Source organism: Sorex fumeus, unplaced genomic scaffold (genome assembly GCF_029834395.1).
Source record: "Sorex fumeus unplaced genomic scaffold, SorFum_2.1 ptg000020l, whole genome shotgun sequence".
In the NCBI taxonomy this organism is placed as follows: Eukaryota; Metazoa; Chordata; class Mammalia; order Eulipotyphla; family Soricidae; genus Sorex; species Sorex fumeus.
This window is the reverse complement of record NW_026606077.1, coordinates 12,059,093-12,071,535: the sequence shown is the minus strand read 5'-3', so window position 1 is coordinate 12,071,535 and position 12,443 is coordinate 12,059,093. Positions and strand designations below refer to the sequence as shown.

Below are 12,443 nucleotides of genomic sequence, written 5' to 3'. Positions count from 1 at the left end.
TGAGTCCTACCAGGAATGACCCCTGAGCAGAGAGCCAGTAGTAAACCTGACCATCACTGTGTATGGCCCGCTCCAAAATAGTTTATCCCAAGGAAGTGAAAATCCCTCAGCCATTTTGTTATCAGAAAATTTAATATTTGTTCAGTACAGATTCTGGAACACACACACATACACACATACACAAACTTCTGATGTGTGTGAGAATGTGTTCAACTTTGTGCTGTTATTCGTTTAACACAATGATACAGCAGAGGTGGAAATAATCAATAAAGAAAGGACATTTAATGAGATTTAGGAACATCCCAAAACATTGAAGCTCTCCTCAAGCATTTGATTATCTGGAGGCTTAATTATCTGTGTTTTCTACTTTAAATTAAAGAAAAGCCATAACTCAAAGTTACCAGCAGTTTAATGATAACACTCTTCAATTCAGGTTAATTAAAGCACAGTCGTAATTAGAGTGTGGTGTTGTATATCACTGGGCTGGAGCATAAGTATTTTCATTACAGTAAGAATTGGCTATTCAATTTCAAGATGACATAAAGGACGCCAAAATATATTTTAAGCTGGTTCTTGTAGAAGAAAAAGAATTGGGGAATATTCTGGGTATAATAAAGCACAGATAAAACATACAGATTTCCAGAACAGTTTTTGTAATTATGTGCTGCATTAAAACAATATGCATCCAATAACTTTTTTTTTGTTGGTGTGGGGTGGGGTGGGGACACAGCTCTGGTAGAGCCTATGCCCTACCAAAACCATCTGAAAGCATGGAAAGAAATAAAGCTGCTTTCCCAAGGTTGACTGAGTATCCCTTTTCAGGGTGGGGTTACCCCATGAGAGAGCTTGGATTTTCTCAGAAACTGGGAGTCTTTTTACAAAAAGATAAAGGGCCATATAAATGGGATATTTGAGGTAGTTTATCAAGAGAATGGAAAGGAAGAGGAGAAGAGGCATGAGTTAGCAGCATCCCCCCCCACACACACACATGGAGAGAGAGAGAGAGAGAGAGAGAGAGAGAGAGAGAGAGATCACACACAAGAGCTTAAAAACTGTCAAGAGAAGTGTTGTTCTGTCTGTCCAGAATGGGGCCATACCAGCTACACACCAATTTCCTGTACCTGGCCTCTGGCTGCACCAAGTACAGGACCATGAGATACAGTTTCCCTTCCCCAAACAGAAATGATTGAGATTTAATAAAAATCCTTTTTAAATGCCTCATTTAAGCATTCTCATTGAATCCTCCTAACCATCTGGTGACATTGGTATGAATCTAATGATTCTTGGTGTAAAATTGTGGACACAGAATTCAGAAGGCATTGATGGCCTTTCTAAAGCAACCCAGCAGACAAGTTACCAGCCCAATTTCTGATGCAATTGGGAACAGTTGGAATATCTTCTGGATGGAAACTAGCCAAACAAGAATCTCCTGGAGAGTTTAATAAGAAAAGTTTCTAGACTTCATGTCAAGATTTTCATCTTTGGGCTAAGATCCTCAAATTTTCATCGTGTGCAAGTAAGTTGGGGGATTCTCATTCAAAATTTGATGACCAGGAACCACCACCCCTTTCCAAACGTGCACACACACACACACACACACACACACACACACACACACAAATCTTATCCCTCATTTCCGTGGTTGGAATGACCTCTTAATCCCTATGGTGGATTCTGTCTGTGGAGCATTTCTCTCTGATTTTTCCAAGTCGTATACTTGTGACTGGACCACATCTCTCAAATGCATGCTCAAATTCAGAGCTTTGTATGAACTTCCTCACCATTATTATTTCATCAGTAGGTTATTCTGCACACATGGAGGATATAGGAGTGAGTCTTCATTTTCCTTTCCAGGCAGACCCTGACAGCTTTCTCTCTGTCCAAAGATGTAAATCCAAAGTAGTAAAGCCCAATCCAAAGTAGTAAAGCAAAGAAGACATGGAGGGACCTGGTGCTTAAATGTTCCCAGTCAGGTCCCCACAAAGAAAAGTTGTATGTGGAGAGGCACAGTTCAGGATATGACCCTCAACAGTGCCTCTTGGCCTTTTGAGTATCATGGTGTATCTGTTCTGAACCGTCCCCAGGCTGCTATGAGGATGTTTCTTTTAAAGCCCAACAGTTCCAGAGTAACTCCCCTTGCTTCTGCAGAGCTGTTTTCTCATTTGTCTATGAAGCTTTCACAAGACAAAAGAATTAAGGGCTCTGAAGGAGAGGGTGCCATTATCCACTGTTCTCCAAATACCAGTGCTCTCTTTTCTCTATTCTCCCACTCTCTACTTTGGTGTGGGAGAAAAACAACTCTATCAGGGTATCTGCAGCCACCAACAAACCGATAGGACACATGGGGCAGGGGCTGAAGGTCATGCTTGCCTCTAATGAATCCAGGGTTTGAACTTGTTTGAACTCTTCCTATAATAGGATGTTGTATGATGTTAAGGAGCATGAGCAGTGGAGTCCATAGAGCCTGAGATTGAATCCCAGATGGTCCCAATGTTTCTTGATACATGATTTTACTGGATATTTAATTTATTCAATCTTCCCTCCTTTTAATGTTACCAGCTACTACCTAGGACTGTGTGACCTTATCTCAGCTCTGAAATAGATGACTTATTTCTCCATATTAGCAAATACTCTTTCCCCTCTTCCTCCTCTCTTCCTATCAGACTTCTGTCTTGCCCAGTGAATATTGGGCAAACATCAATAATACATGCTTTGTTGCGTTCCTCAGTTATATTTTCTCTTTCAAAAATTCTACTGTCTGGGGTCGGAGAGATAGTACAGTGGGTAGGGCATTTTCCTTGCATACAACCAACTCAGGTTCAATCCCTAGCATCCCATATGATCCCCTGAGCAATGTCAGTAGTTCCTGAGTACAAGAGTATCCCCTAAGCATCGCTGGGTGTGGCCCCAAAACAAACAAAAATCTCACCATCACATAACTTGCTCTGTTTGTACCTTTGTTTAAGGTTGGTGCCATCTATAGGGGATTCTGCAATTTTGATCCCGTGTATGGCCAAGAATGATTAATGGCAATACTAATAAATGCCAAGGAAAGTACTTGGGTTTTTTTTACAGCAGTGACCTTCTGTTTGTAATTTGAAAAGAAACATAGTTCCCATCCTCAGGTAAGTTAAGCACCCATTGACCAGTATCTGATGGATCCACACACCTGAGAGACAGATGCTGAGTTAACAGGGAGAGAGAGCTTCCTGTATCTGGGATGGCTAGAGGAGGCTTTCTGGAAGAGAAGGAACTGGAGGTGTCTTATAAGGAGGTAGACTCAGATTGCAGGTAGAGAGGAGAGAATTCTAAGTGCTAGAGAATCAAGAAGAGTCTCGCAACACCCAGGTCTTAGAATCTTTCAATGAGAGAAAAGTAGTTTCTCTTTCCATGGGAGAAGCAGATAAATGAGATTTTCATTGACGTGTTCAGGAGGTTATAAGATAGTTTTATTATGAGACCTAGTTATGTGTGAAGACCTTCTGCCTCTAGTAGGAGCATAAAGTCAGACAGGGAGAGGAGGGAGAGGAGGGAGGTGGGGTGGAAGAACTCACAAGTTCAGTGGTTGAGCTGTGGCAAGAATGTCTTGTTCCAGCTTCTGAATTTCAGAAATTTCAGAATATCTGTCATCACTTGCAAAATATAGATGCTGAATTGTATCAAGTTTTCTACCTCAGAGGAGACCAGAATAAAAGATGGATTTCTAATACTGTCCTCTGTACCCTGCAGCTGATGGAGCAGTTAAGATTCGGGTTTGACTGGGAGTTGAATGCCCGGCTCTTGGCTGTGCCAGCAGGGGCTAAGGAAGCATGAGTGCTTCTGTGCTGGCCTAAGATGACATGCAAGTGTTGGCCAAGAGACTATCCCCTCATGCACCTGCTTCCAGGGCCTTTCAGCATTAAAGCATTTGCCTCCTCCGCTTGTCTTGGTATGGTCAGGCCTTTCCAGTGAAGCCCCTTGAGGGAAATTAAACAGTTAAGACCACCCACAAAAATCTGTGCTTTATACCCAATGAAAACTACAATCTATTTGAGTTCCTTGACATGGCTAGTTTTTAGGACTAGACAGCCACAATTCTTTTTTGAGTAGTAAATAACAAGCAGAACCTGTTGATATATATTTACTTAGGCAGGCTAAATAAATGAGCATTTTAAAAGAATTTTTAGAGAGACTTTCAAATCTCAAATTTAGAAAGTCTTATTCCCCATAGAACTGGCCTATCCAGACAATTATTAGGACCGGACTTACATGGATTCAGAAATACAATATTTATGATTATTTCTACCACAGGGACAAGAACATGGCCCCCAATACTTAATGTGCTAGTGAATAAATAAGTGACTCCAAATTCTATTAACCCCCTTCCTGAGAGACTGGAGCAATAGCACAATGGGTAAGGCATTTTCCTTGCAAGTGGATAGCATGGCCAACCTGAGTTCAATTCCTCCGCCCCTTTCAGAGAGCCAGGCAGGCTATCGAGAGTATCTTGCCCGCATGGCAAAGCCTGGCAAGCTACCCATGATGTATTCGATATGCCAAATACAGTAAGAAGTCTCACAATGTTACTGGGCCAACTCAAGCAAATCGATGAACAATGGGATGACAGTGACAGTGACAGTGTCCTGAGAGTCTAGAATTCTCTACAGGGGGGTGCAAGGAGGCTCTCCAGTAGAGATGACATTAAATTCTAGGGAATTGATGTCATGTTGGGTGCACACAGTTAACATACAACATTTTCCCGTATTTTATATTCTGATTAGTAATAAGATCAAAGTTTTCCAAGTCGATATATAGTAATACAGTGACTAGGGTGCATTCCTAGAATGCGCCTGGCCCAGGTACAAATCCTGGCCCTATCTGGTCCCTTGAGCATCACAAGGTGCCACTTGGGAGCCTCCAAACACTGCCAGAATGACTTGGTTAATGCCTGATATCACAGGACCTGAGTAGTATTGCATCCTTGCAACCTTGCTGAACCAAGCCTGGTTGGCCAAGAATCACTGGTAAAGCACCCCCAGACCTCATAAGCACTGCTTGTGAGGCCATCCACAAACCAGAAAAATTTTCTAGAACTGTCCTTAATCACTTAAGCAAATGTTCATTGTTTGCCTCAAAGAATGTAGTCATTTTAGATTTCAAATGTCTTAGTTGTGCTAAAGGAGCAATTGTGTGTTTGTATGCATTTGAGTTGGGGGACTTTAATGCCTTCCCTACCCTTCCTCTATCAAAGCTATTGGGAAATGGAATTTGAGCATTTCCATGAGCATTTTAAATCACTTTCATTTTCTTGGTGCTGAGTCTTACAAATCCCGCTGTTTCAAATTTTCTGTAACTAGATGTTTCCATTTCAAGAGCCTGTCATTTTAAATCAAAGCTCCCAAATGAGAATCGTTTTTATTCCAGCCCTAGATCCTAAAGATCTTGTTTCCCAGAACACACTATTTATATGTGCATCTACTCTGATTATCTGCTTCAGCTTGATCCTGAGGTCTCTCTGGATACCTGAGAAAGGTTGGTGCTGTAGGGTGAGGCTGGTTTGAAGGGTACTATGAGCTCTGTCTCTTCTGTATTCGCCTACTTCACGTGGGGAGAGGGTCATCTTCAGCAGCCCCAAGCTTTGCACACTCTTCCTGAGAACACTGGAGTATGCCAACTCTGACAGATTTTGGTGCTTAATACACACCACCAAGCAATCTTTCCAGTCAAGAGGGCTGATTTAATGGCAAGAACAATTTCTTTCCCTCTGGGTAGGTAGAAACAGTTGGACTCTTAATTCTTAAGAGCCTTTGTTCAGGAACATCTGGGCTGAAACAACTATAGATAATAGATGATGTTTGCAGTAAAAAAAAGTTTTATCAATGTCATTGTCAAATCTGGTAGACCTCTACTTTATAATTATTAAGAAAGCAATCTAACTTGTTATTCCAACAGTTGTGTTGCAGATTACTGGTTTAAGACCTTTCATTATGACAAGAGGCTTCTTTTTTTTTTCTTGGAAAAGTCATTTCTATTGCTTTGTAATTATCTTTGCCACCAGTGACAACTTCCTGATTGGCCATATTAGGACATTTTATTTTAGAAACCAAGATTTAAATTCTTGCTAATGAGTAGCTGACTTTTATCCTGTTTACACATTATTGAGGGGGTTTCTTCTTTATTATACCTCAAAGGTTTCCAGCAGTTTCACACCTGGGAACCAGCTTTGGCCTAGAGACTGGTGGTTGAAAATCATTGTTCTAAACTCGATGTGTAAGACCAGTGATTTTCAGCCTTTTACACCCATGAATTGGCAGTTGAAAACCATGGCCCTGACTCATCCTATGTATCCTTTCTCATTTCATTCAAATTATATATACATTGATATATAGACTTAGTAAAGTAAACCCATCAATAATAGGTTTAGTAAAGACATAAAAATGATAAAAATAGATAAACCAAACTCTGTTTTCTTTATCTTTGAAAGTGGTATTTGATGAAGCCAGTAAATATTTTATCTTAGGGATCATTTTGAGGACCTCAAGTCATATTCTTGGGATTGAAACTCTTATAGAGGGATCTGTCCAGGACCACATTACTTAGAATTATACTTACATTTTGACCTAGTGGATTGAAGGCAAAAACTAAATTCTCAGGGTAAATCACTGGTATTATTTCTAGCTATATTCCTCTTTCCCAATCTCCCTGCTTCTACCAGATAAATGCAGAATCTGTTTAATGATTCAGATCTCTCTCTTATATCTTCTCTGCTAATGTAGGCTTTCTTAGTTCACTATATTATTTATTCCTGCAACTCATGAGACTCTGCTTCCCCCATTTATCCATACATTTATTTAATAAACACCCATTGAGTAGTTGGAGCAATAGTGTGGTGAGTAGGCCATTTGTCTTGCATGCAGCCAACCTGGGTTCTCTCCCCAGCATCCCATGTAATCTCCCAAAACTGCCAGAAATAATTCTTGAGTGCAAAGCCAGAAGTATCCCCTGAGCATCGCCAGGAGTGACCCCAAAAGAAAAAAAGCACCCATTGAAGGCTTCCTCTTCGCACTCTGCTGAATGCCAGGGAGTCAAAGTATATGTGTCTTATCCTGAAGAATCTCAGTCTAGATGCTAGAGAGTTGAGTACACAACTGTTTACCATATCCTGCACACTCCATATACATCATACACACTCCAGGTGCCTGTTTATTCCTTTTGAATTGTTCTTCCTCAGAGAATCTTCATCAGAGACTGCATCTTTGCTGTATCATTAAGCCCAACACCCTGAACAACTCTCTAGAAAAATCTCATCAATAGAATAAATAAGGCAAGACTGTTTCTTCAGTTCTGTTTCCAGTGTATTTTGTTTATAATTCAGATGTATATTTTGAATACACCCACAGAAGATGATTATACACTTCACTGCCTTAGGGAGCAAGCAGTTGGCAACAAAGAATGAAGAGTGGGTAGGTCTGAGATAACAGGAGTGGTTGGGATTATGGCTTGTTGGAGATGACACATTCTACCCACACGAGCAAGTCCCGTACATCGAAGCACCAGTCCCTTTAGGCATACGGAATGTGTGTTTCTAATGTGAACATGCTGGTTTTCCAAGGAAATCTGTAAAGCTAGTTTTTATATGAAATCACCTGTCAGAGTCTAATTTTAGTTTTTAAATAACACCAGATTGAACTAACAGAACGTGTCTGCAGTTTAGGCTCGTGGCCATCACTCCTTTCCCTCCACTTTTACAAGCAACTTCTGTGCAGCACCCTGCACTGAGGCTTGATTTCTACTCTGGGCATTTTCATTCCAAGGTCATTTGGCCAGCCACTAGGTCTTCTCTTCGAATCTCCACCTGTCAGCTAGATAAGCAGGAAAGGGTTGGCCCATTTCGAATTGCCAAAAGTGTGTGGTTAGTTTATCAGTTTGTTTATATCACTGTTTCTCTCTCTGTTCATTTGGGTAGAGACTAGGGTCTCATTTGACAAGGAAAGTACTTCTTCAGACACTTCTAGGTATCGAGATATTACTCAGAATTTGGTTTTAGGCACTACAATGACCCCCTCAGAGCTCTGGTGGGAATAGCCCTGTTGGCACTTGGCACCAGAGAGTACTGAACTATTAAGTCTATACTGCTGCACTGCACACCTGTGGGAGTGACCCTATTTAAAAGAAAGAATCTCTCTCTCTCCCTCTTCCCCCATAAGTGGGGTTTAAAAATACATGGCAAAATAGCAACAAACATCCAAAGGGAACATAATAGGGGAATTGATCAACACAATGAAGTTGAAGGGCTTGAGAAAGAGGGGGTTGGTGTCCTTTGGGGAGGGAGATGGGTACACTGTAATGGGTGTGGTGTTGGAATTATATCCCTGATAATCCATTGGTTTTAATACTATTAATAGCATTATAAATTAAAAAGAATAAACTAAAATTTAAAAATAAAATTATAAAAGGTAAAACATCTATAGGGTAGTGATTTTTTTTGTTGTTTGGTTGATGTGGTTTTGGTTTTCTGGCTATATCAAGCAGTGTTCAGGACTGACTTCTTCCTGTGTCTCAGAGAAACTCCTGGTGGGCTCAGGTGACATTATGGGGTGCTAGGGACAGAACCCAGGTCAGCTGCATGCAGGGAAAACACCTTGCCCACTGTACTTTCTCTCTGGCTCAGTACGAGGCAGTGTATCATTGTTGATAGGCATGGATTTGAAAATAATGAAGGATGACTCAGTTTGCTGGCCCACTCCCTGCTTAATTCAGAAATGTGTTCAAGGACACTTTCTGTAGAATTTACTTTTATTTTCCTTTTTTTATACCTACCTAATTGGTAAAGAGTAAGTTAGAATCTAGGGATACATATTTTCTGAACCATTTTTTCTTCTCATTGGTGGGATCAGATCCATTTAAGCAGTTAAGATTCTTGATCCCTTGAACCACCATAATCCCAAATAAGAACATTTGTTGTTCATTGGATATCAGAAAATTTGCTCTTTTATGATCCCTATTAAATTATGGCCAGCCCTTTCCTTGAGTTTTTGGCACTTACTGCTCTCTACATTTGGAATTAGTTACTTAATCTGGTGATTTGGTTCAACAAATATTGCATCAACTATCTGATATTTTAGACAATTTAAGTTCCACAAGTAACAGCTCTATAAAGGGTGCATGTTAGCAGTACACTATAAGACATAAATTAAGAAAGGCATTTTTCCAGCTGTATTGGATACATGGGTTGGTGTTTTAGTAAACTGCATAATCAGCACAAAGACCAGGTCATTAGAGTCTGCTGGCAGGAATCAGTAAGCCTGCAAATCACCGAGAGCCCAAATATGCCGGGATGCAAGTGGTCCTTTGAAATCAGACTATTTGTTAAAAAGTAATATTTAGGGAACCATGAACTCACATGCAGTAATGAGCAATTGATATCATTCCCACCAGAAAACATGAGACCAGCAGTTTACCTGTTAGCAGCAGATTCACATGACTAGCACAACTGATTATGAGTTTCTATTTAAAACCTCCATTCTACTTTGAACAAGCTGCAGACTTCTACCTATGACCGGCGAAGTTTTCATGATCTTACTTCTGCCTAAATCCTTGACCAATCATCATCACCTGGCCAGCTAAGCAGCTGTCTCCATAGTCCTTGTTGTGACCCTTAACACCTATGCTCTATTCTACCTCACAGCCTCCACTCCAGCTATGCCCACTTTCTAGAAGGCTCCTTCCCCAGATTCTCTTAATTGCCTGCCTCTTTTCTGTTCAAATGCTCTGTGCTCTAGCATCACCTATTCAGAATCATACCCTTGGGCCAGTATAGATGACAGACTTTTCCTCATGACTCTGTCATTTTAGGGTCTTCTACTTTCTATTTAGTACTTGTCATCACCTGGAAAACAGTTATGTATTCACTTTTACATTATTTAGTGCCTCTCTGTCCCAACATACAATAAGGAATAAGTAAATGTTGTATACACTTCCAGGTGTACTGGCTGGGATTTCTAGGCCTTAATTTCATCACCTGTAAAAATAGCAAAGTCAACAAAAGTTTGAACCATGAGTATCATTACCTCCTTCATAGGTATATTGAGATTAACTGAGACCACTGAGAAAGTTTAGAACCTTCTTCCTTTCACAGTGCTGGAGCTGAGTAACCATCAACTTATCACCCAATCAGCTAGCTAATGTTCTATTTTTCAAACCTTCTATAAATTCTGTGATAATGCTTATTGTAGAAACCTGTAATATAAAATTTAGGTAACTATTTTGTATATGTGAATTTTTGTGTACAGGATATAATATTTTGTAGTGTATTTTCATCTAAATGCATCATATTGATATCGATATACTATTATTGATCTTATGCCTTGAAATAGTCTTTGAAAACTCATATTTAGTGCTGCATAATACTATATTATACACTCTTGGTTTAACCATGATCTTATTTTTGAATATTAAGGTTTACTTAAATATTTTATTCTGCATAAATAAAACTAACTTGGACACCTGTGTGCAATTTTATTGGTTCATCTTTTAGTATTGAGCCCTAGGAGATGCAAATTATGTGTTTTTTGAGCTTCCCTGTATCAGAGGTTACATGTATAGCAGTGTAGGAAGTCCAGTCTAGTCCAGAATGGTTAACGGATTTAAGCTGCTTGAGGAGACAAAGTTCAGACACAAAGAACATTTGGAAGTAAGCACAGCCAGTATAAAATGGACCAAGAATGGGATAATACCAGTGTGCTTGCAAATGAGGTAGAGTTCTGGTAATGAAAGAGAACCAGGAGGGTGGGGTCAGTAGGTGAAGAAGACCCACATGGAAAGCAGATTTAACTTGAAAGTATGTGGTGGAGGAAGGGAAAAAGCATTCTAATGAGATGGAATGACTGTGCAAAGGCTTAGACCTGAGCCAGGACCGGCCTCAGTGCAGAATGGGCTGTGGGTAAGAGCTCTGGGCAGATGAGGTGAGAGAGTTTGGAACGCGCATGCAGTGACAGTGCCATTGTCACATGCAGGGCACTTACACCCAGACTAAAGATTATTACCATCATTCTGAGTGCACAAGGGTCTGTTCAGAACAACAGTATGAGCCATTTGTACAAAGGACCAAAATGTAATCCAATAACAGGACCAGCTGCTTCAAATACTTCCCTCTCACTGTAGTCAACATTTTGCTACCCAATGGAGTAACTAAGAATCTAGCTTAGCGTAAATCCCAGGGCACAGATCCCCGTTTGGGAATTGTGTGTAGACGACCAGACATGAGTGCAATATGAACTTTAAGCATTCAGTATCATATCACTTATAAGGCATCAGACGTGTGTGTGTGTGTGTGTGTGTGTGTGTGTGTGTGTGTGTGTGTGTGTAGGGGGGAAATGAGGCTCTTTGGTCTTTGGTTGCATTGGGAGATAGCCAATGTTTGTTGCAGTTCTGGTCATTCTGCAGCACTGACTGGTTGATTTCTCCATCTCACTGCAGGCTGTGTTTTGTGAAGCTCAAGCTCTTAATGATAGCCATTGAGTATAAGTCCGCCAACCGTGAGAGTCGGTAAGTTTGTCGCGACTGATCCAGAGAATCATCTCTGGGAACGGTCAGTCCTCTTCTTTCTTACACATTATTTGCTTGGTGCCACACCTTTCTGACTTCAGCATATGTCAAGGCTTGCTTAACCAGACCCTGCCCATCTGTCCCAGATGCACTCTTGGGAATTCAGAGTTTGTCCAGGGGAAAGGGCTGAGACATGCAGATCTCCACCAATTATGCCAGCTTGCACTTTTCATTCTCTAAGCATAAAACTTGGGTAGACCTAAAAGCCTTCTCTAATTGCTATGAGCAAAAATCAGGTTGATTCTGGCCTCCTTCAAGCAGGCATAGGGCAGAACTGTGATGGGAGATACTCGCTCTCTTGATAGCCAAATTACATGCAGCCTATTGTGTACCATATGTGCTTCTCTCAGTGCAAACAAAATCCAGGTGGCAGAGTATCAGTTTCATTCAAATAAGCCAGGAGAACAGGGCTCACAGGCAGAAGCTCTCTTTATTTATTTATTTTGTACTTAATTATGTGAAAATCAGACTGATGAAAGAATGGGTCTGGTTGAAATAGATAACACCCTAGTCAATATATGTTCATGCTGGAATAAAGAAGCATCACAAGAGTAAAAGGACCTGGAAATTTTGGTGGTGAAGTCCAATGTATTTCACAGATGAAGTAGGATGATTTTTGCTCCCCGATTTTTATCAGTAGATTTGGAGAAAGATAACTCATTGGAAATGCTTGGGCTTTTGTCCTCTGAGATGGCATGCAGGATTTGCTCTCGCTACGGGAAGCAAATCTTTCTGCAGACTCCCAAGTGTAGAGTAGATCTATACCCCCAGCAGATGCCTGAATAACAGAACAGATCACAGGGGAAGACTAGAGAGTTCCACTGTCATCTTGTGAGGGGCTTTCTTTATCTGGATAT

The 12,443-nt window shown here is 40.6% G+C and overlaps 1 protein-coding gene across 20 annotated transcripts in view; it reads left to right on the top strand.

Annotated features, from left to right (window-relative positions):
- Positions 1–12,443, top strand: part of KCNMA1 (potassium calcium-activated channel subfamily M alpha 1) — a 771,897-nt gene that overhangs the window by 599,145 nt on the left and 160,309 nt on the right. For all 20 annotated transcript variants that reach the window (XM_056113556.1, XM_056113555.1, XM_056113550.1 and 17 more), the window contains exon 16: positions 11,458–11,526. In XM_056113556.1, the coding sequence (XP_055969531.1) occupies positions 11,458–11,526 (69 nt within the window). The remainder of the gene's footprint in view (positions 1–11,457; positions 11,527–12,443) is intronic.